This window comes from Oryctolagus cuniculus, chromosome 5, assembly GCF_964237555.1.
Source record: "Oryctolagus cuniculus chromosome 5, mOryCun1.1, whole genome shotgun sequence".
Lineage (NCBI taxonomy): Eukaryota > Metazoa > Chordata > Mammalia > Lagomorpha > Leporidae > Oryctolagus > Oryctolagus cuniculus.
In genome coordinates, this window is record NC_091436.1 from 128,303,687 (window position 1) to 128,330,313 (window position 26,627).

General features: G+C 57.4%; 1 protein-coding gene across 2 annotated transcripts in view; it reads right to left on the reverse strand.

Annotated features, from left to right (window-relative positions):
* Positions 1–20,645, reverse strand: part of FOXP4 (forkhead box P4) — a 46,378-nt gene extending 25,733 nt beyond the window's left edge. Inside the window, exons 1-2 of one of the 2 annotated variants that reach the window (XM_051854741.2) lie at positions 20,099–20,645; positions 3,071–3,311 (exon numbers count right to left, since the gene is read on the reverse strand). In XM_051854741.2, coding sequence (XP_051710701.2) covers positions 3,071–3,295 — 225 coding nt within the window. In that variant the 5' untranslated portion in view covers positions 3,296–3,311; positions 20,099–20,645. The remainder of the gene's footprint in view (positions 1–3,070; positions 3,312–20,098) is intronic. The other variant, XM_051854740.2, reaches the window with a different exon arrangement.
* Positions 20,646–26,627: the final 5,982 nt, after the last annotated feature.

Here is a 26,627-nt window from a genome sequence, read left to right on the forward strand (position 1 = left end):
GTAAAACACAGCTCTCCAAGACCACCACCGTGGTAGAGGGTGCCGACGCGGGAGAGGGCTGCGAGCTGGAGCCACCTGCCTCTGCAAAGGAGGGGACCCACAGCGCATGTCTGTCTGGGGTGTCCTCCAACGGCAGCCGTGGTCACCAGCTCCAGCGGGCCGGCGGGCCTGAAGCGGGTCCAGGGGACAGACTCCTCCAGGCCTCTGCAGGCCCCGTGCCGCCTCCTCAGGGCAGGTTCTCCGTCGGGGGCTGGAGGAGAAAGGGCCAAGGGCAGAGCAGACGCCCAACCAATAAGGGGCTGGAAGCTGGGGTCTTGAATGCTGCGGTGGGGGCAGCCAGCCGGGGACCCTGGCTGGAGCGGGCCTGGCAGCCCAGCCAGGTCACCCCTTGGCCTGTGTTTAAACAAGCTCCCAGGCGGCTGGTTGCATGGAAACCAGCTCTGGTTCCACAGTGACGTGGAGCCCTCCTCGGCGCTGTTTGTTTGGGCCTAGAGTCCTCTCACTGGCCTGCTTGCTGTCTATCTCATTTACACCCAAAGGCCAGCTCTGCATTGCTCAGAGCGCAGGGACAGGGATCAACAAAGGGACAGGGGCTGGGGACCCAAGGAGGGCACAGAGCAGAGGATGGGACCAGTGTGCAGCAGGCAGCCCCACTCCCCAGCCCTGTCTCCAGAGTTCACAGTGGGCGCCAGAGCTGGGCTGGGGGGCGGGGCTGCTCTTTGATTGTGTACAGCCTGCTGAGGTTGGAAATGGCATGCTCTCGTTCACTCACCAGCAGACATTTACTTAGCACCTACTGTGTTCCAGGCCTTGCCCATAGGCGGCTGGGCTGAGCCCTAAACCAGGAACTAGGCCACAGGTTCAGCTGCAGCCTTTGTGTCGGTTGCACAGCCAGTGCCTCCCTCTGGCAGCCTCATCTGTGAAATGGGTATAATGACACGGACTTCCCAGGGAAGGTGCTGGGATTTTGAGACACAAAGCCCCAGATGCAAGGCATCTGCTTGTCCTCCAAGGACTTTCTGGCTGGACTTTTTGAGAGCGAGGAGGAAACCCAGGGGGCCAGACTCTGCTTCCCACGGCTGTTTACCGCACAAACAGGAACATTTGCCGCCGGAGCACCAGGAGGTGCCACCCAGAAGTCTACTTCTGACATCAGGAGTGGTGAACGGCCCCAGACAGTTCCATCTTCATTGAGAATCTTGTCGTTTTAATTTTGCAGGGATCTTTTTTGCAGTTTGGAGCCAACAAAACCTTTTTTTAAGTCTCAAATATTTTCCTTGGCCCCGGGCAATATGCCCACAGTGAGCCCAAATGGATAAAACAGCCCTCTGCCTGCCTCCAAATCCCCACCCCAGTTTATTTGTGAAACAGATATAGGATTTTCCAGGGCTTTGGGATAGTCCCCAAAACAAACAGGAATAACTGGAACGTGGCCTACAGATGGTGCGACACGGCTCATGTGCAGAGCAGACCCAAGAAACCTGATCGGTACAGACAGTCCTGTCTCTCCCCACCCCAGCAGCGCCCCACTTATCCTGAGATCTGTGTTCACTCGTCCCTTAAGTCATTTTGTAAAAGAAACCCTGCAGTTTGGGTATCTCCCCCAACTTCCCATCCTATTCAAAATTCTTCTTAGCTCTGTGTACAGGCATACAGGCAGGGAGGAACTGGCCTTGGGGGCTCCTGGTGGGGCGTGCTTTGTTGTTAGTTCGATAAAGGGTAGGATTTTGCCCTTTGGCCTTCTGTCCCTGACAGACAGCACAGACTCTGTGGGACTCCTCCCCAGGGAATGTGCTTAGCAAGGCTTGGGAGACACCAGCAAGCTCCGAGGACCACCTCCACGGGGACAGAAGACAGGCCGCCCCTGACTCAGCCTCCACTATTGGCAAGAGGAAGTGATTTTGAGAGTTCTCAATTCTGCCCCCCACCCCCCACACACACACGCACAACTCAATGTGTGGTGGGTTTCACTCCCAAAGTGCATCTGAACCTGACAACCCTGGATTTCAGGAGGCCAGCTTGGGGAGGCTCAAGACATGGCCAAGCTCACACTGCTGGGAAGGGGCTGCCTGGGGCTTTCCCCTGCTTTCCTACAATTGGCTGACCAGCTTAGTGCAGGGTCTGACAGTGCCGCTTCCAGAAAGTTCAATGGGCTCAAGGCAAAGGGCCCTTGAGTGGTTACACAGGCACCTGCCTCTGTGTACACCTGCGGCCGGGTGTGGGCACTGGGAGGGGGGCTGCAGGCAGGATCCTGCTTTTCCATTCCCAGCAGAGCCCCTCATGGCGGGTGCACCCAGTGTCAAGGGATTGGAGGGGCAGAGTCAAAGGAGAGAAGGGGAATCCCAGGGCCGGGGCTGGCTGGGCCGGTTCTCCTGAACTCGTCAAGCACGACTCTCCCCTCTCCCCCTGGGGTGGAGCCAGGACCTGGGGCCCTTGCTCTGTCATCACCGAACCAAACTCCCCACGCCAGTGCTTCTCAGAACTCACAGGGGCTGGTCTTGAACTCCAGAACTGGACGCTTCAGGGATGAAGCAGCTGGAAGAGGGCGGGCAGACACAGACGGGGGTTCCTAAGCTGAACCTTAAAAATGGAGGCCAGCCTCTGTGTCCCTTTTCCCAGCTGCTCTGGCCCCTGGTGCCTGGAAGTTTAATCTCTTTGCAGCTTGGATGGGGGTGCCAGGCAGCCTTGGAGGTGGCGAGTGCTTTACAACACAAATAAGGTACTCCTGTGTGCACAGCACCCCCGCCCCCATCACTTTATCCTAGCCAGTTTCCTAGCCAGTGTGCAGTGGGGAGGGGGCACCCACCCACCCGACACATGAGTGCTCTAGCCTGATGGCCAGTGGCATGCTGGGACTGTTGGAGCTCCAAGATCTCAGGCCCCCTGAACCCCACTCCTACCCCAGGCTCAAGGTGGCCACCAGGATGCAAGTCCCTGGAAGGGACACAGGATGCTGGGGAGGCTGCTGGGCACTGAGGCCAGCAGCCCCAGGTGGCCGTGAGGAAGTGGAATGAGGCCCGGTGTGCCCTCTCCTGCCCAGGGGCCGGCCGGGAGGGGTGCCAGCTCCTACCTGTTGCTGCTGGAAGTGCAGCAGCTCCGCCGGACTCATCTCGCCGTTGCTGTCTGCGCCGGGGGCTGTGTCCCTGCCCATGCTGCCTCCAGCCGTCCCTGTGGCCCCAGCACCTCCGCCACCGCCACCGCCACCACCACCGTCGGTCTGCCCAGAGAGGCTGCTCACGCCATTTTGACCTGACGGAGCCGACCTGATTGTCTCCGAGGCGGATTCCACCATCATGTCGCTCTAACGGGACCTGGAGGAGACAATGGGGAGAGGCTGAGGCTGGACAGGCTCTACCTGGGGCAGTAACCAATGCCCCCCACTTCCCCTCTGGGGCGCTTCTCCTCTTCAGCTTCTCTGAGACCCTGCGACCCTTTGTGGGGTGCGGCCTCTCCTTGGCTCTGATGAGGAGAGGCCCCAGATTGGAGTCTCCCCATGTACCCCTCCCCCACACCCCCACTTCCTCAACTTTCAGGAGAGCAGGGGACGGCGAAGATGATGTCCTTGGCTGGTTTGGGCCAGAACGTTAAGGGGAGAGGGAGAGGACATCAGCTGGGGGCTGGCAGAGCAAGGCCGAGGCAGGTGAGCCACCTCCCACCCTCACTGCAATGGGTTCTAGATGTCCCCACCTAGACAGGGGGTCCCCCAGGACACTGACGACCCGAATCCCTACTGGGAGCCAGGCACCCAGCCCGGCCTGGCGACTGCAGCCGCCACCCCACTTTCCAGCTTCCATTTGAAAGCTCTGAGCCCAAGATGCCTGGCCCAAAGTAGACAGACGCTCAATGCCATCTCCTCCACGAGAGACGGTTATCACCATGCCAGTCTTACAGGTGGAAAAGCCGAGGGTCCGAACCCAAGACAGGGTGTCAGAGACAGAAATGCCCCCCTCCCACCCTGGAAATGCTGTTTAAGGAGCAGCTGACACATCCCCAGAAACAGGTTACGTTTGGGATGGTCAAGGGCAGTGAGGCAGCGTCCTGAGCTACCTCCCACAACTCATGGGGGTTCTGGTACCTCCGGGACATGTCCTCAAATCCTGGTGAGGCTCCAACAGCCCCAGGGCCCACAGCCCCCAGACAGAAACATGGATTTTGGTCAAACAGGATGTGGTTTGTATCCACCACTGATTTTCACACATCTTAAAACTCCCCAAACCTCGGTTTCCTTGTCTGCCAAGTCATTTAATCCCAGCCTCTTGGAGTCCTTTGAAGAGTCCATAGACAGCACAAGGCACCTGGTGGAGGCAGGCCCCTAGTCCTGATCAGCCCGTTCTCCCGCCACCCAGATGGTGAGGTGGAGGCCTGGGGCTCAGAGAGGTCAAGGACCTGGCCCAGATCACACAGAGAGCATCAAGGGGCAAAGCCACCCAGGCACCCAGCAGCAAGGCTCAGGCAGACCCCATAACCACAGGGCGGCAGCTTAGAGAAACTGCAGGCAGGAACTAGTCTGCTATCTCCCTAGCTCTGTCCCCAAGGCAGCAGCAGTTCCCAGGGCATCAGCATTCCACCCTCCCTCCCCACCCCCAATATCCTCTCCCATCACTCCCAAAGAACTCTCCTCACTCTCCTGGGCCACTGGTTCTGTCTTGGTCCCTACTGGAAGCAGGAGGGCAGCAGCGTGGGGGACAGACAGCTGCTAAGAGTCCACACGGAGCCACAGCACACGCCACTCCTGCGGGGCCTCGCCCTCTGTGACTCTGGGTGTCCCTGCTCCAGGGGGTCTTCGTGGCCTCTTGGGTGCCCCATGCCAGGTCCCCAAGGGCTGGCTCTCCTCCCACTCCTGAGTTCTGAGGGGAGCTGGGCCAGAGGCCAGGGCTAGAACGAGGGTGGCGGTTCGGAAGAGATTGAGCACTTAGTCTCTGGCCTTAATGGCGGTGTCAGCCTGAGGCTAGTGGCCGCCAAATGATGGATGGGGTGGGCGCCACGCTCCACCCGCCAGAGCACAGGGCTCCAGCCCCCTCCCCCTGAAACCACCCACCCACCTTCACCACCGGGGGAGTGGGGGGGGTCTGGGCCTCAACTGTGGGAGGGGGAATAGGGAGACAGCAGGGGCCCACTCTGTCCCCCTCTCAACCAACCCTGGTCCTGCTGGGGGTTGGACAGCAGCTGCCTGCCCCAATTCCAAGTCGAGCTGCTTGGAGATCTGAGAGCTCCTGGGCCCCAGGGGACAAAGACTGGAGCCTCAGGAGTGCGTGCACATGCAGGAGAAAGGAAAGAGAATGGGTAGTCACTTCCTGCACTCACAGGAACACCACAAAGTTGTAGACTAGACAGCAAGTTTGGGAGAAGGGAGAGAAAAAGGAGGGAGGAGGATGCAAGCAGAGGTGTCCTTTTCTTTCCTGTCTTTTTATTTGGGAAGGGGGCACCGAGTGACGCCCAGTGCACAACATAATTGCTGCAATGTGGCGTGTAATAATAGCTATTCAAGGGCCGATCATTCATATTAAACAGGGTGAAGCAAGCCTCTCATTTGCATGCTGAAGATTAGATGCATTTGAAAAGTCATTTCCGCAGGGTGTATGAATGGCATTAATTCCCATGTGGCACACTGTGCCCCCTCCCGGGGCCTTCAGCCTGCTGACACATACCCATCCGCCTTCTTCCCTGCTCCCGCCCGCCCACCAGCGGCCCCCCAGACCCACAGGGCAGGCTCTCCCAGGAGAGTTCTCAATCCTCACCTCTGTGCTCCCTGTACTGAGTGCATGGGCTCTGGATGTCGGAGGCCCAGCCAATTAGGGACAAGATGGGGGGTGCTGGGGGCAGGTAGGAGGGTCCACGAGAGCCTGACCCTGGCTAGGAGAGAAGGCAGGGGCTGGGCTCAACCACACACCAGCTGGGTGGGAACCCTTTGCTTTCCTCTGTCTCTGGGCCCCAGTTTTCCTCCCTCGACACAGGGAGATGGTCTCAGCTCCAGGAGTACAACGACCTGGTCCAGCTTGTGACATGAAGCCACGGGGGTAGTCACTTTCCCAAGAGGCCCACCCCTTGGAGAGCTGGGTGCCTGCTCTGTTACTAGGGTACAAGTCCAGGAGCTCCTCCCCCAGACACCCATTCGCTCAGCAAGGAGCAGCTTGGCACCTGCAGAGAGAAGGGGAGAAGCTCTGGGAACTGGACCATCTGGTCTCAAGGCCCAGCTATGCGACCTTGGGTGAGTCACTGTCACCCAGCCTTCCCAGACACCCCTCCTGTCCCAGGCTGGGGGCAGCGGAGGCGGAGCTATGGGTGGTCCAGGATTTTTTTTTCTGGGGCTCTGGCCTAGCACTTAGGCAGGTCCTTGTCTCCCATCCCCAGGGCTCCCTTGCGCAGAGCAGGGGCACCTAGAGGCTCCCGCAGACACTGAGCTACGGAAGGAAGCTGGGTCAAAGCCACAGCCGCCTCTTCCGCTCTGGGGGCCCCTGTGGGCTGCTGGGGGCTCCCACTTCCCCCAGGGCTCCCAGACTGGGTAGCGCGCGCGAAAGGTGAGGGACGCCCTCTGAGCTTGCCCAGGTCTGCCCGTCTGCTCCCAGGCCGGAAGTGCCTAATTCCACCTACCTCAGGGCCAAGGAGGGGTGGATCCAAGGGCGGAGGATGTTTTTTGGGGGGATGGAAAAAGAGATGAGGAGCCCCACACGCGGATAAACCTTTTGTGCCTTTTTGCAGGCCCATATGGTGTAGGGAGTATTAATTACCGTAGCTTTTTAATTAACAATCGCTTAATCTGAGCCGTAACATTTGCCACGACACCCTGCGCCTCACCGCGAACCCGCGCCGCCCGCCCTGCCAACTCATCAATTAATTTTTATTGACGTTTTCTTCCCCAAATAGGCACAATACCAGGGTTTTCCAATTAACACCTCCGCGATCTCTAATTAGTGCAATTAACAGACTGATGGATGCCCGGAGTTTACCCGCGAGGGAAGGAGGGAGGGAGGGGGTGGAGCCGCCCTCAGCGCGCTCCCGCCCCACTGGGCACACACGTGCACGCGCAGCTGGAGAGGGGATGTGCCCCAGCTCTTAGGAGGCGCAGAGGGGCGTGGCCACAAGTAACTTGCACCCAGAGCATTGATGGCAGCTGTAATTCAAATAAGCAAGCAGCTTCCAGCTCTTGGGAAAGCTAGAATCTAGTCCGGAGGTAGCAGACATCAGCAGCTGGCAAACCAGAGTCCAGCCCCAGCTCTGTCACCAGCTTGCCTGTGACCGGGATAACGATGAGAGCTCGAACTTAGCACAGTCAGTGGAAAATGGAATTAAACAATAAATTTATCTTCGGGCAAAATATTTTGAAACCCATGCATTCGAGGGGGCCTCCAAAAAGTTTACGGCAAACGTGTATTCCAGAAACCCATGTGTGCATCCCAAGAACTTCTGCACCCTAATGGCTTATTTTTAAATTCCATTTCCATGAACTTTCTGACGTGCCCTCAGTTATAATTTATGACTCCAAGAAAGACTAGGAAGCAGACTGCACCACAGGACAGATAAAACTTCTTAAAATAGTTATCATGAAGCGAGAGAGCAGAACAGATGGACCAGGGGATAAACTTCAGCCCATGCCACCTTTGAGAAAGCTGTGAAAACACAGATCTCTGGACCCCAACCCCAGAGACTCCAGTTGAGCGACTCCGAGACTGGGCCTGAGAGCCTGCATTTCCAAACAGCTCCCAGGTGACGCGGACGCTGCTTGTTGGAGGCAGCAGGGCTCCGACGATGGCCACCCCCTTCGGTCATGAGCTTCTTGGCAGCTCACACCACACGATTCCTCTCCAAAAGCCATTCATTCGTTCCCCACGTAGTTGGGGTCTCCTTAAGCCAGGCACTGAGGAGCTACCTGCCAGGGAACTGCCCTTTTCCTAGGTAAATCCGGCATTTGCCTATTTGAAAGTGTAGGTACCAGTTGGAGCTTTGGCCATGAACAAAGTCATTCTTCTCTCTCCTCCAGTGGCTGGCGGGGAGCACCCGTCACCAGCAATAAGCCTTCATCTATTCATCTGTTCAACAAATATTTGAATACCTCAATGCACCTGGCTCCGTGTGTGCCAGCCCGAACAGAGCAGGGCACAGGCCCTGCTCTCGCGGAGCTTCCGTTCCCCAGACGGGAGCCAAGTGATAAATAAGGACACAGATGAACAGACAAGCGCAAATAAAAGAAGTTCTATCAAGTGTGAGTTCAGGGATAATGGGATACAATTTAAATGGAAGGGGTCAGGGAAGGCGTGCATTGCTGAGCAAATAGCATTTAGGCCTAGAAATAAAGGAGTGGGCGCTGGCCGAAGTGTATGCGGAATGCAAGGGAAGCAGCATGTGCAAATGCCAGAGCTGTCTTTGAAACGGACACATCTCCGGATCATATAAAGACGCACAGGAGGGGCTGGTGCTGTGGCGTAGTGGGCTAAGCCTCTGCCTGTGGCACTGGCATCCCATATGGGTGCAGGTTCGTGTCCCAGCTGCTCCACTTCTGATCCAGCTCTCTGCTATGGCCTGAGTAAGCAGAGGAAGATGGCCCAAGTCCTTGAGCACCTGCATCTGCGTGGGAGACCTAGAAGCTCCTGGCTCCTGGCTTCAGATCAGCTCAGACCCAGCTGTTGTGGCCATCTGGGGAGTGAACCAGTGGAAGGAAGATATCTCTGTCTCTCCCCCTCTCTGTAACTCTGCTTCTCAAATAAATAAATATAATTTTTAAAATGAATAAGATTCACAGGATACTACACAGAACAGTGCAGGAATGGCTTACACTCCTATTCTTTTTTCTCTCTCTCTCTCTTTTTTTAATGTTTATTTGAAAATCAGTTACACAGAGAGAGGAGAGAGAGAGAGAGAGAGGTCTTCCACCTGCTGGTTCACTCCCCAGTGGGCCACAACGGCTGGAGCTGTGCCGATCCAAAACCAAGAGCTTCCTCCAGGTCTCCCATGTGGATGCAGGGGCCCAAGGACTTGGGCCATCCTCCACTGCTTTCCCAGGCCATAGCAGAGAGCTGGATTGGAAGTGGAACAGCTGAGTCTCGAGCCAGCACCCACATGGGATGCCGGAGCTTCAGGCCAGGGCATTAACCCGCTGCACCACAGTGCAGCAAGGGACACATAGCAGAGGGCTTTTCAAAGCCATCAGCACAGATCCTACCAGTAACTGAAGGCTGCTTTCCAATCCAAGGACCCAGGAATGCTCTCCCCCATCAGCTCTGGCCCAGAGGTCCACCAGCCTCAGGCCTTCAGGTGAGAGGAGGGTCCTTGGGCAGCGGCCAGCCACTCATTCGCCACCCTGCCTGCCTCATTACCTTTGTGACACTGAGCCCTGAGGTCACCAGTTGAGTCCTGGTTTCCTTGTCTGTAATTTGGGGCTAATACCAACAACCTTGAGGGTTTGCTGTAGAATCACATGGCACTGGAGTCAGCATTGTAGCGTAGCAGCTTAAGCCTACGCTCGTGACATCAGCGTCCCACATCCAAGTACTGGCTGGGGTCCTTCCTACTCTGCTTCCTATCCAGCTCTCTGCTATGGCCTGGGAAGACAGCGGAAGGTGGCCAAGTGCTTGGGCCCCTGCACCCACGTGGGAGACAGGATGGAGTTCCTGGCTCCTGACTCCCACTTGGCCCATACTTGGCTATTGTGGCCATTTTGGGGAGTGAACCAGTGGACAGAAGATCTGTCTCTCCTTCTCTCTCTGTTGTTCTGCCTTTTGAATAAATTTTTTTAAAAAATCTTTATAAAGAAAACACTGTAGAAAGACATTCAGAGGAAGGTAGTTACTGTGACTGCACTGAGAACTCGGCACACCCTGCTGCAGGCCAACTCTGGGCCATGGTTTCAAAGCGGATCCCATGCCATCCCCCTTCCCAGCCCTCGGCTTAGCACTTGAGGTACGTGAAGGGGACGCAAGGGTTAGACTGTGGCGGCTACTCCGAAGCAGGCCCTAAAAGCTGAGCTGCCGATGTGAGTCCCACAGCTACTGGGCTGTCTGAGCATGCCAGCAGCTTCTCTCCCCAGGCACATGGAGCTCTCTGGGTTCCAGAAAACCTGATCACTCTCTGGGCCCCTGCCTGCCCTGGACTTGGGAACCCCCCTTGCGTGGGTCAGAGGCTGACACCCTAGCCTGTCCTCCCCCGACTTTGTCCAGCCTGAATGTCCCCTAAATGACTTGTAACATCCTAGGAGCCACCTGCCCCAACTCTGGGAACCACTCAAGGCCTCTTCTGAGCACAAGAGTGCAGACTTCTGGGAGCTTAGAACAAGGGGCGGGGTGGAGGTGTGGGAGGGACCTCTTTCTGCAAGGCGGCAACAAAGCTGCTGATTTGGGAGGGGAGTCCCCATCCAGCTACTGCCTGTTCCAGGTTCTCACCCAAGCTTCAAATCACTTTATTTTCTAACCCTAAAAGTAACAGACATTTTTGGTAGAGTACTTTGAAGGGATTAAAAAAAAAAAAGAGTAAAAGAAAAAAATAAAAGAAGGAATCCTCACAATCATACTAGCCAGCTAGGCAGCCTTTTGGTGATAGCTCCCTCCAGTCAATCCCCTTTCGCTCTCTTTGGGCACATAAACATTTAAAAAGTGAAATTGGGGTCATAATCTGTCCACGATTGAATTTTCCTATTTTTCCACTCACCACTTACTATCATAAGCATTTCCACATGACTTCAAATATTTTAGGCAATGGTATTTAATGGTCACATAGTTGCTTGAGTGGGCTGCATGTTCCAGAATTTATTTAGCCAATCCCCTGGAGTAACAGCTAGACTGTTACCTATTTTTTTTACTATGACTCTGCAGGAAACTCCTTTTTGGGAAGAGGATGCTCTGCATTTTTTGACCATTTGCCTGGGATGCGTGTTTAGAAGGTGCACTTGCCTATTTCTGAGGCTCCTGATACATTTATCCTCTACTTGATGCCCATATAATTCATACGGGTCTGCCCCCCTGCAGCAGCGCACCTGTGTCTCTGCAGGCTCCCGGGCCCTGTCTTCCTGTCCATTTCCCTCCATTCCTGCCAGCTCTTTCCCCAGGATAGGTTCGGATCCTGTCGGGAGCGTGGAAAACTCAACACTGCACACTCTGGGCCGGGGGTGGGGGTCAGGAGGGCTTTCCCTGCCCTTGACCCTGAGCTCACAGGGCCCTAGGGCCTGGACAGATGGGGTGAATGAGACACAGCCCTTGCATTCAGAGGACTCCTGAGCTGGCAGAGGAGAAAGACACACACAGGCAAAACACGCTGACAGGTAAGTACACCTCCAAAAATAAAGCCCTTGCTCTCAGGGTTTCACTGAGGTGCCCGCCTGTTGTGTCAAGGGTATTCGCTCCACTACACTTTGCTACCATGCTCACTTCCAGAAAACAATAATAAAATTTAGATGCTTATAATGGCACAAGGAATTTTTGAGATCCACGCCTGGGAGGGGTCTTCCCACAGTCCAAGGGAAATGCACATTAGGAGCAAGTCGTGCACGGATTTCAAAACAGACTTCCCGTTGAACACTGCTTTCCATGAAGTTTTTGAAGTCATCCCTTACAGCAGAATGGGAGAATTAAAAAAAAAAAAAAAAAAAAAAAGCCTACACACCTAGGCCCCCAGGGGTAGGACCCAGGCTTGGCTAAGTAAAAAGCTTTCTCAAGTATCCTGAGGTTCAAATGCAGTCAGAGTTGGGGCGTTCTGCCCTGTGCACGCACAGCTTTACAACTCAGGGGTGCTGGCGGCACGAGAGCAGGGCCCCTGTCAGGCCTGGGCACAAAACAGCAGCCATGCCCTTGCAGGGGCCCCATCTTACCTCAGGAAGGACCCAGGCTTCCAAGGTGCCCAGGGACTTGTCAAGGTCACTTGGCTGCTTGCTAAGAGAAACCAGGCAGCTCTTCCGATCCCACACCAGTGCTCCTCCCCACGTAACCTGCATGTCCCTCACCGCCACCCCCCAGCCTACCTTTTGCTGGCCCTGGCGCTGGCCCAGGAACGGCTCAGCCAAGCCCTGGCAAGGAGGCTCCCTCCACACGCCTTCCTGCTACCGTGACCAGAAGGAAGGCTTCTCAATAAAGGGGAAAAGAGAGCGCGAGCGGGAACCAAAGATCCCACTCCATCTCATTAAGAAAGTAAACATAAGAGCCATCTAAGTGTCTAATTAAGCTTCTAATTAGTCCCTGCTTGTTACTAATGCAAATTAGATTACTCCGCTTAACTACAGCATGTCCACAACACCCTTGTTAATTGCGGCCTTTTGAAATTAAATTACTCCCTAATTAGCATATCAAAGCCATTGATTCGGCGCTGGGAAAGATGAGGGCAAGAGAAGCCGAATGCCAAGTTTGGTTAATCAGAGATGGCTAATTAAATAGTGACGTCTTCCGTGGGGGGCCTGCTGGCTAAGGGGTAGGGGCAACTCGCCCAGGGCCCAATCGGCCATCTGGAGCCTGGCTCTGGTGGTGCCCCTGGCATCAGGGGCTCCTGCGGGTCTGTGACAGACCACTGGCCTAGCTCTGCCTGGGCGCCGGCTGCCCTGCCCAGCCTTCCTCACCTCCCCAGACGACTTGTGGGCACGGCATTCCAAGTGGTCTTGCGCATCCAAAACCCAGTCACACAGGAAGATGCAAAGTCGCAGTGCCCTTCCGAGGCTCTCCGTTCCCAGACAGGATCCAGAAGTGTGAGCTCTTCCCTAGGCCCCATCTGCACGTCCCTCCTGGAGAGAAAGCCCTCCCTCCCCCCAGCAAAAAGTCCAGAGAGAGAGTAAGCTGGGGGCGGGGTGGGAGGGCAGGGAAGAGGGTGAGGCTTTTATGGAGGGGCTCGCCTTGGCAGGGCAGGTTTGGCCTCAGCTTGGGGACAGCCTCCTGCAGACATAGGCCTTAGGATCCCCTCCATGTAGAAAGAGAGCTGCTCATGCCACCAGTTCTTAGTGGCTGGGTAGGATTAGATTTGGGTCAGGGGTCCTCACTGGTCTTCTCTCCAGTCTTTCAGACAAGGGCCCCTAGATTTTCCTTGAAGAATGCTGGATGACTCTAACCAAACGCCCTGGCAGCTTGGCAGTTGGGGGGGGGGGGGCAGGGAAGAAGCAGAGGGCACTAAGAGGCAGCTGCTACTCCCTCACAGTCTATCCCTGCCACGTGGAGCTCACAGGGTCTGGGTTTTCCACACTGAGGGTGCTTATGTGCAGCTCTCCACAGTAATGAGCAGGGGCGTCTCAAGAAGACTCATGGGGTGAAGGTAGTCCACATGTGACTTCAGCCCTCCCGGCCAGCATTGCTCAGAGGCAGGTTCCACTCAGCTGTGGGACCCCGGGCCTTTCAAGTGAGAGTGATGACCGTCACCACCTGGAGGGTCCCCCAGGGCTGCTGGGAGGATGAGAACAAGCACAAGTCCTCCACCCGGGGTCTCTGCTGGCCACCTCATTCCACCTGCCACCAATCTCGCCCATGCTTCCTAATGGAAATGCCTCGTAGAACAATCCCCCCCAGCCCCACCCCCAGCTTTCAGGGATGTGGGGTGTGCACACGCCAGCAGGTGCCACACACCTGTGCCCTTGGCCCTGTACTGAAGGGGTCAGCCCATCTGGGGCACTGGTTCCTAACTAACTCTCCTAAAAAGGGTGGAACAAGAGCAAAGACCAGATGGCCAAGGGAGGCCCTGCTTGGTCCTGTGCTCCCTCCCTGCTCCCTCCAACCAGGGTGCAACCCACCCCCACCACCAAGTCCCTCACCAGAAGCACCTGGAGCATATAAGGTCAGGGTCAGGGCCAAATTCCCAAAGGGTGAATGAAGTTTGGTTCATTTAAGGAGAGATCAAACGGGGCCCAGGGCAGAGGAAGTCCCCCTGCTCCCCACCACAGAAAAGATGAACCCCAGCTAGTACACAGCCCAAGAGGCAAAGGGGCCCAGAGCACTGGTTTTGTTTTAGAAAATACGAGAAATTAAAAGCAAGGCAGGAAAAGAGAAATGGGGGGGGGGGGGGAGCTGTCCCGGTGTGAAGGGGGAGGGGCGACGGCAGCACACCAGGGCCAAGCCGCAGCCTGCCTTGCGGAGCTCTCGCTCCCTACGAGATTCAATTAATTGATAACAAGAGGCATCAAATTAATTTCTGGAGGATGTGAGATTCTGATGAAGGGAAATCTCGTTGATGGGGATCGGGTGGGAGGGGGCGGGCAGCGCCCCTTTTAATCAGCTCAGGTGCCCAACTGGGTGGCTGGGTCCCGGGCCCAGAGCTCCACAGCGCCCCTCTGGGGACAGACCCACAGGGCAGGAGGCTCCGGACACTTCTGGAACAAAGAGTGTGTGCTTGGCGACCTCCGGGGCTCTTCCTGGCTCCCAACACGCAGCTTGGGGAAGGGAAGGCGGGAGAATGGTCCTGCAGATGCTCCCTGACCAACTGAGGCCCAAAGAAATAGGCCGGGTGGTGCCTGAGCCGCGACCGCGACCAACCGAGGTAGGAAGTGGACTGCTGGGCGCTTCCTGGGGCCCCTCCCCGTGTGCCCGAGAGAGTCCAGACCTTGTTTACCACCAACTCACAAAGTCATCCGGAGCACCAGGGATACAGCTCTCGGCCTGGGTGGCCCTCTCTGAAAGACAGAGGCCAGAAGGCCCGAGCCACTCCCCCGGAACCCCAGACACCAGTTGGAGCTGCCTGGCGCGCCATTTTCTCAGCACCGCGGTTGCGGGGGGTGGGGTGGGGTGGGGTGGGGGGGGGCGGCACAAACACGAGGGGCTGCATTCCCAAGCTCAAGTCTCCAGCGATGTCAAGTGCAGCTCACGCTGATATGCACTCTGGAACTCAGGGGGAAAGCCAGCTGGGGGGAGCAGTCCAAAGAGAGAGTGAGAGTGCCAGGCTGGCTCTCTGGGGGAAATCCTGGAGCCTTCCTGAAAGAGGGGTTCTCCCATGGGCGGACTCTGTACCCTCAACACAGCCTGTCACCACCGGAAGCACCTCTGGCTCCAGGAAGCTGGCACTTGGCTTCCCAAGTGCTTATGGCAGCTGCCCCTCGGAAATCCTGGGGCTCCATCTCCCATCCAAATCTCGCCAGAGCACCTTTCCCGTCCAGGATGGGATCTGCATCTACTCAGGGAACCCCTGAAGGAAAGAAAGGACAGCCCACTGCCACCCTACCTTGGCCCAACTTTTCCAGGCCTGGCTCTCCTGGAAAAGTCTAGAAACCTTCTCCCAGGAATATGGAGCCAGGACGCTAATCCACACTCAGGCCTGCCTCAGCCACGGCCCATCCTGCCCCCGACTCTTCCCGGGTGGGCGCCAACATCCTGTCTTGGCTGGGGGAGGTCAGGACAGCCAGCACCAGAGAGTGGCGCTCCGGCACTTGCTCCATTTCTGATTTTCCAGGTTGCAAGTGAACCACTGCTTGTATCACCTCTTCCCTGGGCCCCTCCTGCCTGTCCCTGCACACAGTAGGGGCTCCACCTCATTTGTTAAATGGACTCCATTCCCAGGGCCATTGCTTTGCACCCCTCCCTCCCTTTTTGGCAGTCAGAATCTGGGTAGCTTCCACACCCACCAGCCCTGCCTGCCTTGAACAAATGCCAGAGGGTCTGGATTCTATACACTTTGTACTGTCCAGGAAAACCACGATCTTGACCCCCTCCCCAAATCAGGTGCCATCAGAACCCCCTGGCTGGGAAAGTTAACACCATTGCCATCTTGCACGAAAACCGATCCCACCTAGCCTTGGGCTTCAGTGGGGCAGAGCATGGGGTCCAGGGAGGTGGGCAGAGCACCTGGGATTTGGGACACAGACTGCATGGCTACCACTCAGGCTGGGAAAGAAAAAAAAAAAAAAGAAAGGTGCAAGGCTGAGCTAGAGGGAGAGCCAGGAAAAGACCGCAGTCTGAGGGCACCAGGCAGGCCCAGGCCTAGACACCACAGCCCCACACCCTATCCACACAGGTACCTTTTGCACGGGGAGCTCTTGCTTGCTAACGCTGCAGGCTCTGTAGGAGCTCCTCTTCGCAAAGCCCAGCCACAGAGCGCAGAGCAGGGCGGGCTCCTGCTGGGATCCCGGCTCCGCTCCGCAGAAGTGGCCTGCATGAGGGCGGGTATTTCCACCAAGACGCTCCAGATGCACTGCCAGAGCCAGCCAGCAACTTCAGGCTGACCTCATCAGGAGGAGGTCCCAAGCGGGTCACACACCTGCCCGAAGGCTGTGCAGGCTGGAGTCTGCACATCCTAGAAACCTTCCCTTTCAGAGAGAGAGGTTACTCGCCATGCCCCCCCCCCCCCCCACTGCCCTGTGTTCTGGGGAATTATCCCTCGGCTCTGTATTAGTCTCCATCAGCAGGTATGAAAGGCCAGGCTCTGAGTCCACACCCTCCCTTAAAGAGCAGACAGGAAGGGAAGATAAAGCCTACACACTAGAGGGAGGAGAAAAGCCGGGGGGGGGGGCACGGAGGGCAGCTCCCCCACCACCAGAGGCTCAAGCCCTCTGGGTTACACTGGGAGGCAGAAGCCCCACATCTCAGTCCTCGCTCTGCTACTGCACCGTTGCCACCTCCGTGTCATCTCAGACAAGTCACCTCCTCTCTCTGGGCTTCATTTTTCCCAACTCATAAAATGAAGGTTAATCCTCCAGCATTTCCAGGACTCTGCCCAACGCGTGGCCCGGCCGAGCTGGCAAACCAACAACGACAAAAGTCACCCGGTGCCCAGCACTCCTCGCGCCCAGCATCAAGCAAGGTGCTTCCTGTCGGCTCCTAGACAGACTCTCCAAGGTGGGTAGCACTGACCTACTTTACAACCTAAGAAAATGAAGGTTCCAAGAGCTTAATTAAGCTCCCCAGAGTCCCAACTCCACTGCCAAGTTCCAAAGCCCTTTCCACTCAGACACGCGCTGCGCTCCGGGAGGCCCCAGTCCCTTGCACTGGCTTCCACAGTGCTGGAATCAAGTCTCAGGTAGCTGCACCAGCCATGGACCCTCAGGTCCCGGTCAAAGCTAGCACGTTTGCCTTCCCTGGGCCCGGCAGGGCTGTGACGGTGGTGCCACTTGAGAGAAAGGACGCTTGAGGAGCCCTCGGATGGCCGGGCTCATTACTTCACACGATGGGGGCTGTCTGAGAAGCAGAACTTGTGCCTGCTTGGGATGGGAGTGGAGGGGCCTGGAAGACAGGCAGTGGGGCAGTAAAGGGCTAAGGTGAGGGAAGGAGAGTTAAGACTAGCAGGGTAGGCTTCCAGCTTCCTGGGGAGGGGCCCCTCCCCCTCTCCCCTCCAAGCTCACACCTCTTCTCTGAAAGACACTCAGCTCCCACCCTCCCCTCCCTGCTGTGGAAGCCTCTCTCTCCAACCCCAACAAAGTGAGATCCAGGGAGCGGACCCCAGCCCGCACGTTGTGGGCACCCCAGTACCCAGCCTGGGACCTGCCCAGACAGAATGGGGGCTCAGTAGACGTGCGAGGAATTACTGGATCAAAAGAAAGTGGCCCAGTCTCCCCCTTCCTCTCCCCAAGGAAGAGGTGTGTTTAGAGTAGGGGCCCAGCAGGATATGCACATTCCTGGCAAGAAGGGACCTACCTGCCTGAAGCCAAAAAGGAAGTTTCTGGCCTAAGGCGGAGGAAGGGGGATGGGGTGTCTTGCCAGGGTGTGTGTGGAGGGCACCTACAAAGAAAGAAGCAGGCCCGGCCTGCCCCGCCCAGCCATCCTCCAGCCTAGAATCTGGCCTTTCCTCTCCCGGGGCTCAGGGCTTCCCCAGTTCCCCAGTTCCTGGGAACCCACCCATGGCTGGGAGACACAAACCCCACCCAGGGGCCCAAACTTCAGTGCCAGGAGAGAAAGTTCCCACAGTATCCCCCGACTTGGTGCCAGGGCCAGTACCAGGATAAAGCAGGGGCATGAGGGTCCAGGAGGGAGAGCTTCAGAGGTCACTGGGGGCTAGGGCGCCAGGGCAAGGTGGCACCCACAGCCCCACCTCCTTCCCACACCACCTGGCCTCCCTGAGTGGGACCAGCACCAGACATGGAGCCCCCAGCGAAGTCTTTAGATACCCAGACGTCGGGAGGCAGGGAGGCAGGCAAGCTGCCCAGATGCCCCCAGCACAGCCCTGGTAGTGCCCTCCCTCCTGCCACAGGCCACAAGAGCGCAGAACCCTCAGCAAGACAAAGTTTCTCAAGTTAAACACACACACACACACACACACACACACACACACGCACACACGCACACAGGCAAGCAAGCAAGCCTGCCGACTTCCCCAGCGGTTTTCCGCGGGGGCGGGTAAAGGTTGTCTGAGGCTCACAGCTCCCCCTGAGCAGCCTGGTCGCAGTCCGGCCTCTGGTCCCTGTGCCCACCTGCCGGCCCACCAGGAGCGTTGTGGGCTCTGGGTACCCGCGGCCCCGCACGGCCTGGCCGCCAGGGAGCATTGCTAGTAGCACCTCCGCAGAGAGCGAGCTTATGGGTTGGCGGCTGGACGGATCCGACCCTCCCTCAACGTCGGGCGGCACTGACAGCCCGGCTCTCCTCCTTTCTGCGTGGTAGAAGGGGCGCCTGGGTGAACCCCAGCAAGTGGCCCTCAGTCTGCGCCACGGCGACCGGTAATTCCAGACCCAGCACAGTCCATGCCAGGACGGGCTCCGTCGGGCGCTTAAAACCAGCGGTGAAGATGCTCAAGTTCAGGTAAAAACCCGCATTGGCCAAAACGCTCTAGGGCTTCCTCGGGCACCACAGTAGAGGCCGCCCCGCAGCCGGGTTTGCTCCTCGGGGGCCCCCCACCCCTCTCCCCGGCTCCGGGTGCCGGGCCATTGGTCATGAGACCAGTTACTGGGGCGCTGGACATGCCAGTGACCTCAGGATGCCTAGACTCCCCGGGTGCCGGGGGAGTGAGGAAGCGGCCAGGCAGGGGAGGCACGGGCTGGGCCGCTCTCCCAGGTGCAGGTCTCCGAGTTCCCTACCCTTTTCCTACAGTTGAGGGGGTCGGGGATGGGACAGGGTGGGTTTACAGGTGGCCCCAATTGGGTGAGAATAGGGAATCCGCTGCCATCAGGGCCTCTGCCTCCAAATCCGCATCCCGCGAATTTAGCAAATTAATCACACGGCCCTCTCCCGGCGCGGCTGGGACCCCAGGTCGTTCAGGGCACTCCCGAACTCCAGAGCCGCGGGCTCTCCTCCGGCACAACCCAGGGAAGTTTGGCCGCTGCTGAAGGGGAGCGCGAGGCGGAGCGCCGCCGGCATGGCCGTCGGGCACCGAGAAGCGTTTGGGGGGTTGTCCCAGGGAGACACCAGAGCCCCTGGGCGTGGGGTGGGGTCTTGCTCGGCCACGCCGGGACACTCTTCCCTGCTGGCCTCCGGCCTGGGGCCGCTCCCTCCTTGGTGGGGCGGAAGCTCTCCCCAAATGCGGCGAGTAGGGGAACGGCCCCCCACCCTCCGATTGCGGGGCTCCAAATCACAGGGAGCACCTTCAGACGCTCCGAGGTCCCCAAGAACTTTTCCACTGGATCTCAGAGCAGCGTGAGGGATGGGGAAACGCAGACCACTGCTCCCGGCACTTCCGAGGTGCGCCCTCGGCGGGACCCAGGCGAACCGCGGTTCCCTCTGCCTGCGACGCCTCTCGGGGTGTCCCGCACACAATGCAGTTGGGGGAGCCCACTTGCCTTCCCTTCTCAGCCCCGGCTGGTCCAGCCCGGGAAGGAGTCTTTGTCTGACTCGGGGCAAGGGGCTGTCGCGCCCCCCTAAACCCCATTCCCAGCGGCCCGGCGGGTCGGGGGGGAGGGACGAGGGCGCAGCCCAGATTCTGGGGGAAGGGCGGGTCTCAGTAGCCACTCCAGACACCCCCACCCGCGCCGGCCTCCAGCCTCCGGCCGCCCGCCGCCCCCCGCCCCCATCGCCGCGCCGGGGCCCCCACCTGTTCCCTCCGTAGCTCCGGCCCGCGGGGGCCCGGCCAGGGGCGGAGTGTCGCGGCTGCGTGGGGTCAGTGCGCTGGGGCCGGCCCTGGCTGGAACAAAGTGCGCCGGCCGGGGCCCGGCTCGTCCCGGCGCCCGGCGCGGCTCCGGCGGGCAGTTTGCAAACACAAAGTGAGCCAGGAGCAGGCGAGAGTGCGCGAGCGAGGGAGTTGGTCTGGGCGCCGGCCCAGCCCCCACCCGGTGCCGGCCCGGCCCGCCACCTACCTGTCCCGCCCGGCCGCTCCGTGCGGGCTCCGGCCCGTCAGCCCGCGCGGGGCATGGGGCTCGCTCGGGGCGCAGCCGGGCCCGCCGCCGCCCGCCGGGGCTGCCCCTCCGCGCCGGCCCGCGCCGCGCAGCTCTCGGGCGTCCTCCCCGCCGCCGCGCTGGCCGCCGCGCGCCTCAGCCCCGCCGGGGCATCGCACTCTGTGGGCAGCTCGGCTCGCCCGGGCTCTGCTCCTCCTTCCCGGTGCTCCCGCGACGCTCGTCCGCTCGCTCCGGCTCCCGAGCTCCGGGACCCCGGCGTCCCCGCCCCCGGCCCAGCCCTGGTTCCGGCCCGGGCTCCTCCCCGCCGCGCCGCCGCCGCCGCCCGCGCCGCGCCCTCCTCGCGGGCCGGGGGCTCCGTCCCGGCCGCCGGCCGCACCGTCCGGTCCGCAGGGGTGGCCGGCTCCAGACTCCGAGGGGCTGCGACTGAGCCCGGGCTGCGAGTGGCTGCGAGCGGGCGGCGCGCGGGCGGGGCGGGCGGGGACGCGGGAGGAGGGTGGAGGGGAAGGAGGGAGCGCGCCGAGAGCTAGGGAGGAGGGAGCGGCGAGCGGCGCGGGGAGGGGAGGCCAACTTCTAGCGCTACCATAATTCGCCTAAAGCAGGTGCAGCCGCTTTCCCCCCGCGAGACCGCCGGCCGCGCGCGAGCGAAGACCACGTGGACCAAACTTGAGGGGAGGGAAAACTGGGGACGTGGGCTGAAGACGCGGGGCCGCGGGTCGGAAAGAGGGGGCAAGGCGTTGAGATCCCGAGGGTTCGGCCTGGCCCGGGACTAGTGCCGCGGGGACCCTTTGCAAACCCCGGCCCTTTCGCCGGGAGTCTGGAGGTACGGCCACGTCCCGCTCGCACACGGTTCACTGGTTCTCGGCGGGCTGCGCCCGGCGCGGGGAGTGGCCGGGGGCCCCAAGCCCGGAGCTGGCGTCGGGCGGAGGCCCTGCCCTGCCTCCCCGCTGCTCCCCACTGCGCGGGGGCTGTGGGTGGGCTTTCTGAACCTGGGTGGGGGCGGGGAGGCCCCGGGGGGCTTTTGTAAACCCCCCCCTAGCCCGTGCAGCCGCCCTCCACCGAGGGGGAATTTCCCGGAACGCGCTCTGCGAACCAGAGCAGGAGGGGACCAAGGGCACAGCGAAGTGCGAAGTTGAGGCGACTACCCGGACACATTCGCCAGTAAACAAAATTCAGTCTCAGAATGCGGCTTTTGCGCCGGGACTGGAAAGGCGGCGGCGGCGGCGGCGGCGGCGGCGGGGTGTGTTTGGGTCGGGAGGGGGAAGTCCGGGAGAGGAAAGGCCCGGGATCCAAAGGGGCGGGCTCTGTTGGTAGCAGACGCCCCAGAGGCCGTAGAAATCTGCATAGATCCTCCCCGCAGCCCTCCGCGCCCGAGACACTGTCCGTCCATCCGTGAGAGCTGAGCTGGGCGGGCGAGGTGAAGGGGGCTCCCCAGCCCAGAGACGCCTGGTCCCCGTAACCAAGGGAGGGCCCCGCTGTGCAGTGAGGACAGGAACGCAATGGCTCTTTTTTTAAAAAAATTTTTTTTTATTAGGAGGCAGAGAGAACTCTCATCTTCGGGTTCACCCTTCCGTCAATAGCCAGGGGGCCAAAGCAGGAGCCAGGAATTTAATCCAGGTCTCCCAAATGGGTGGCAGGAACCTAATTACTGAAGTCATGGCCGCTGCCTGCCTCCCGCTGGTTTCGAGGGTCCCAGTTAACAGAAAGCTAGAATCAAGAGCAGGAGCTGAGGATTGAACCCAGGCACTTGGCATGGGAGTGAGAGCCCAGGCAGTGGCTCCCGAAGCCTCTCCTGGCCCCAGTTACCCTAGGCAAGTGGGCAAGGGGCGGGCAGGCAGACAATGCTTCTGTGGAGAGAGAACTGTCTTTTTTTTTTTTTTTTCCTGTCCCTTTTCGGAAGGTGCAACAGCCAGAAGTAGTTGTAATGTGTTATCTGCCCAGGTCCAGATCTTACATATTTGCCCTGTTGGGCAGGTGTGACAGGTCCAGCTGGAGCCTTTGGGATCTCTGGGTGTGAAATTGTTGGGGGACATCTCCAAATGCCATTTATTTGGATATCGTGGTGTCCTTTCCTGTGTAGCAATAGCAGTGGCAATAATAAAGGAGCAGCTGGCACCACATGCCAGGCCTATTGATTGGCTCATTTAATTGGCACAGGAACCCTATGAGGTAGATCGTTCTGCAATCTTCATTTTGCAGAGAAGGAAACTGAGGCACAAAAAGATCACACTACTTGTCCAGGTGTCCATAGCTGATTAAACAACACAGTGAGAGCCACCTGGGTTGAGCACAGGGCACTAGCTCGTGGGGTCCTGGATACAGCACTGCTGCTGTAGGTTACGGGTAGGAGGAGGATGTTTTTGGAGAAAGGAAGCTCTTGGTGGAATAATCTGATTTATGTTCTGTGGAGAGTGAGCTTGATGGAAGGCATGGTGTGTGGACAGCCCTGGACCAAGCCTGGAGGGGCAGTTAGCTGATGACCACGCATCTTTGCTCTCTTCCTAGCCTTCCTGCAGCGAAAGCTGAAGGTGGGATAAGAATTAGGGACTTGGGATACAAAAGGAGATTTTTGCACAGAGGAGGTGGGATGAGATTTATTTATTAATTTGAAAGGCAAAGTTAGAGACAGAGGGGGAGAGGTCTTCCATCTGCTAGTTCACTCCCCAGATGGCTGCAGAAACCAGGAGTCTGGAGTGCCATCCAGGTCTCACAGGTGCGTGCAGGGGCCCCAGCACTTAGACCATCTCTGCTGCTCTCTGAGGGTATTCACAGGGAGCTGGATCAGGAGTGGAGCAGCGGGGACTTGCACAGGCATGCAGGCTGTGGTTTAACCTGCTGCGCCACAACACCAGGCCCTCTCCAGCTCTTTGCAGGTGAATTTTCCTACTACCTATGTCTCTGCCCCATTGCCTTCCTGCAGCCACCCTCCACACCTCACAGGTGGGCTCACCTGCTCCAGGGGACTCCCTGAGACATGCTGCCACTTTCCATTTCAGTTTACGTGGGTCTCCAGTCTGTCTCCGTTCCCAGCACCCTGGGAGTCATAGTGAGGGGCCCAAAGAGGCCCAATCCTCACCTCAAGAGCACTTCAGTGAGGAAAGAAAGTGGGGCCAAGGAAAGATCCAGAAAAAATGCTTCCAAATTAAAAAAAAAAAAAAAGCCCAAAACCCTTCTTTCTGAGAAGGTTGGAAAGAAGCACCCTTGGTTTCCAAAGAGGAGCGATCTGGAACAGCCGCAGGGTCCCAGCATGGGATTCTGGGCAGGTGTGGTCAGGAAGCAAGGCCCACGGCCTGGCCCTAATAGGAAGGCCACGCTCCAGAGCACAGGACCCAGAGTCGGGCAGCTGGCACTGGCCGGTGTCTAACTGGGACAAGTTGCGCGATGTCTGAGCCGCAGGTTCCTCGTGTGTTGGGAGCATGCCTCCACAGGCGGTCCGCAGGACGGCATGAGAGCACGGGCGGAATGCCCAGCCTGCCGACGTGCTGCTCAAGTGCCCTCCAGAAATGCTCATGTTCCCTTTTGTGAGCCCCGTTCCCCCCACCCTGAAAAATGAGGCAAAAGCTGCAAATCCTGAGATGCTCCTTCATAGCTGCCTGCTTCATTGCCTGCAGTAGGGTGGCTCAGAGAGGTCAAGGACGTAGCTAGGAGGTGGCACAGCAAGAACTGGCCCCCAGGTCTTCCTGCTGTGGGATGAAGTGGGCTAATGGTCAAGGGTCTGATGCTCAGGGGGTGGGGAGACTATGTACAGAGGAACGTTAATCTCCTTATTCCCACAGTCCCAGGACATCTAGGCTCAGGTATTGCGTGCTTCCATTCATTTGACTGCTTGAAGCTGTGTTTTTTTTTTTTTTTTTGGGGGGGGGGGAGAGACAGAGTGAGTGCCCATTTGTTGGCTCACTCCCCAAATGCCTAAAACAGGGTACAATTAGCAAAAGGTTGGAGCTGTTAACTCAATCCCAGGCACTCTATAGGTGCAGGGGGTTAAGTTGCCACTTGAGTCGCTGCCAGTGACTGGTGTCAGAATAATACAATAGTTCAAGTCCCAGCTGTTTTGCTTCCAATCCAGTTCCCTGCTATGTGCCTGGGAAGGCATCAGAGGGTGGCCTAAGTGCTCAGACCCCTGCCAGCCATGTGGGAACCCGGGATGGACTTCCAGGCTCCTTCCTGGCTTTGGCCTTGGCTATTTGACCACCTGGACCTTATGGCCATTTGAGGAGTGAAGCAGTGGGTGAAAGATCTCTCTGCTCGTCTGCCTTTCAAATAAAGAAATCTTCATCAAAAAGCAAAAAGCAGAAACTCTGATATGAGATGCCAGAATCTTTTTTTTAAAAAAGATTTTATTTGTTAACTATTTGAGAGGTAGAGTTACAGAGAGTGAGAGGGAGAGAAAGGTCTTCCATCCACTGGTTCACTCCCCAAATGGCTGCAATAGCCGGAGCTGGGCCAATCCGAAACCAGGGGCCAGGAGCTTCTTCGAGGTCTCCCACAGGTGCAGGGGCCCAAGGGCTTGGGCCATCTTCTGATGCTTTCCTTTCCCAGGCCATGGCAGAAAGCTGGATCGGAAGTGGAACAGCCAGGACTAGAACCGGCGCCCATATAGGATGCTGGCACCACAGGTGGAGGAATTAACCTACTGTGCCACAGCCGCGGCCCTGAGATACCAGAATCTTAACTGCTAGGTCAAATGCCTGCTCTGAATCTTACTCTTTTTCTCAAAAAACTTTTAGTTATTCAGGAAAACACTTCATCAGCATAATATTGCAATTTTCCTAAATAAAGAGTGCTTCAAAAAACTGGTGAGAAATAGAATTCAAAAGTAAGTTTAGGGGCACAGCAATGAAGACTCTGCTTGGATCACTGAGTGCCTGTGTTCAGAATCCCGACTCCGCTTCCAATTCTAACTTTGCACTAATACACACCCTGGGAGACAGTAGCATGGAATTTTGGGCCCCTGGCTTCTGCCTGGCCCAGCCCTAGCCATTTTGGTAGTTGGGGAGAGTGAACCATTGGATGGGAGATCGCTCTCCCTGCTTGTCTCTCTTTCAAATAAAATGAAAAGTAAAATTTTTCAAAGATAAGTTGGGGGCTGGTGCTGAGGTGTAGCAGGAAAAACCTCTACCTATGGCACCAGCATCCCATATGGGTGCCAGTTTGTGTGTCAGCTGCTCCTCTTCCAATCCAGCTCTCTGTTTATGGCCTGGGAAAGCAGCAGAGGATGTCCCAAGTGCCTGGACCCCTGCATCCATGTGGAAGACCCAGAAGAAGCTCTTGGCTTCAAATTAGCCCAGCTCTAGCTGTTGCAGCCATTTGGGGAGTGAACCAGTAGATGGAAGACTTTTCTGTCTGTCTCTCCCTCTTACTGTCTGTTACTCTACCTCTCAAATAAATAAATAAAATCTTTTTTTTCCAAAGAAAGATGAGTTTATTCTGGCGCAAAAAATTTGGAAATCTAGACAATTTTTCCACAATGTGCATTTTCTGTGAACTGTTTGAATACCATCTTATATGCACAGATTTTAATTTTTTTGTACCAAAATAAACTCACCTTTTAATTCCATTTTCCAGCAACTTTTTGAAGTATCCTTACACATACACTCCTATACGTGCACCAAAGGCGTACGCCTGAGTGCTGTGTCTGCTGTCTACTCACATATGCCAACTGTTCACAACAGCTATCAACAGAGGAACAGGTAAACAAGTCATATTCTCAAACGTGGGCCAGTACTTGGCAGTGAGAATCAAGGAACTATTGCCACATGTAACAACAAGGAGGAAGCTCACAAACATACTGTTGGCCAAAAAGGCCAGACATAAAAGAAAAAAAAAAAGCAGACAGTATGATATTGCTGACCTGAAATTTTAAAGTCTGTCAAATTAATTGATGGTGTTGGAACCCGGGGAGTGACTGCTGTAGGTGGACAGTGATGGGGGGCTTTGGCAATGTTTCATTTTTAATTGGGGATTGGGTTACATGGGCGTGTTCACTGTGAAAGATAATTGAGCAGTGTGCACACTTAGGCTTTTATGCTTTTTTATGTACACCTTTTTGCTTAAAAAGAAAAAAAAAGTACATTTCCTTGCTGATAAACGTGAGGCCTTTTGTACATGTGAGCTGTGCCTGCCATGACTGGTGTCCCAGAGCTATACTCAGCATGGCTGCCCTGTCTTAACATGGGAAGTGGAAGGTGTCGTGTGCTCCAGGGTGGTGGTGGTTGGTTTTACTCAACAGGTTTGGAACGTGTATCTCTGGGCCATTTATCTCAGAGCTCCTGGCGAGCTTAGCCCCCCAGGTCCAGGCTGCTCTGCTTCCTTGATCCACACAGGGAGGCGGCATCTGATGACTAGCCCTGGTGGTTTCCCTGCAGTGGGCTTACCTCCTGCTCAAATTCTCCCCTCCCTCTCCCCCTCGCCCCCAGGCAAGTTTCCCTCCCTTCTCCCCTACCCCTCTCTCAAATCTTCTCTCCACCCCAGCCCTGTCTCCCCACCAGCTTCC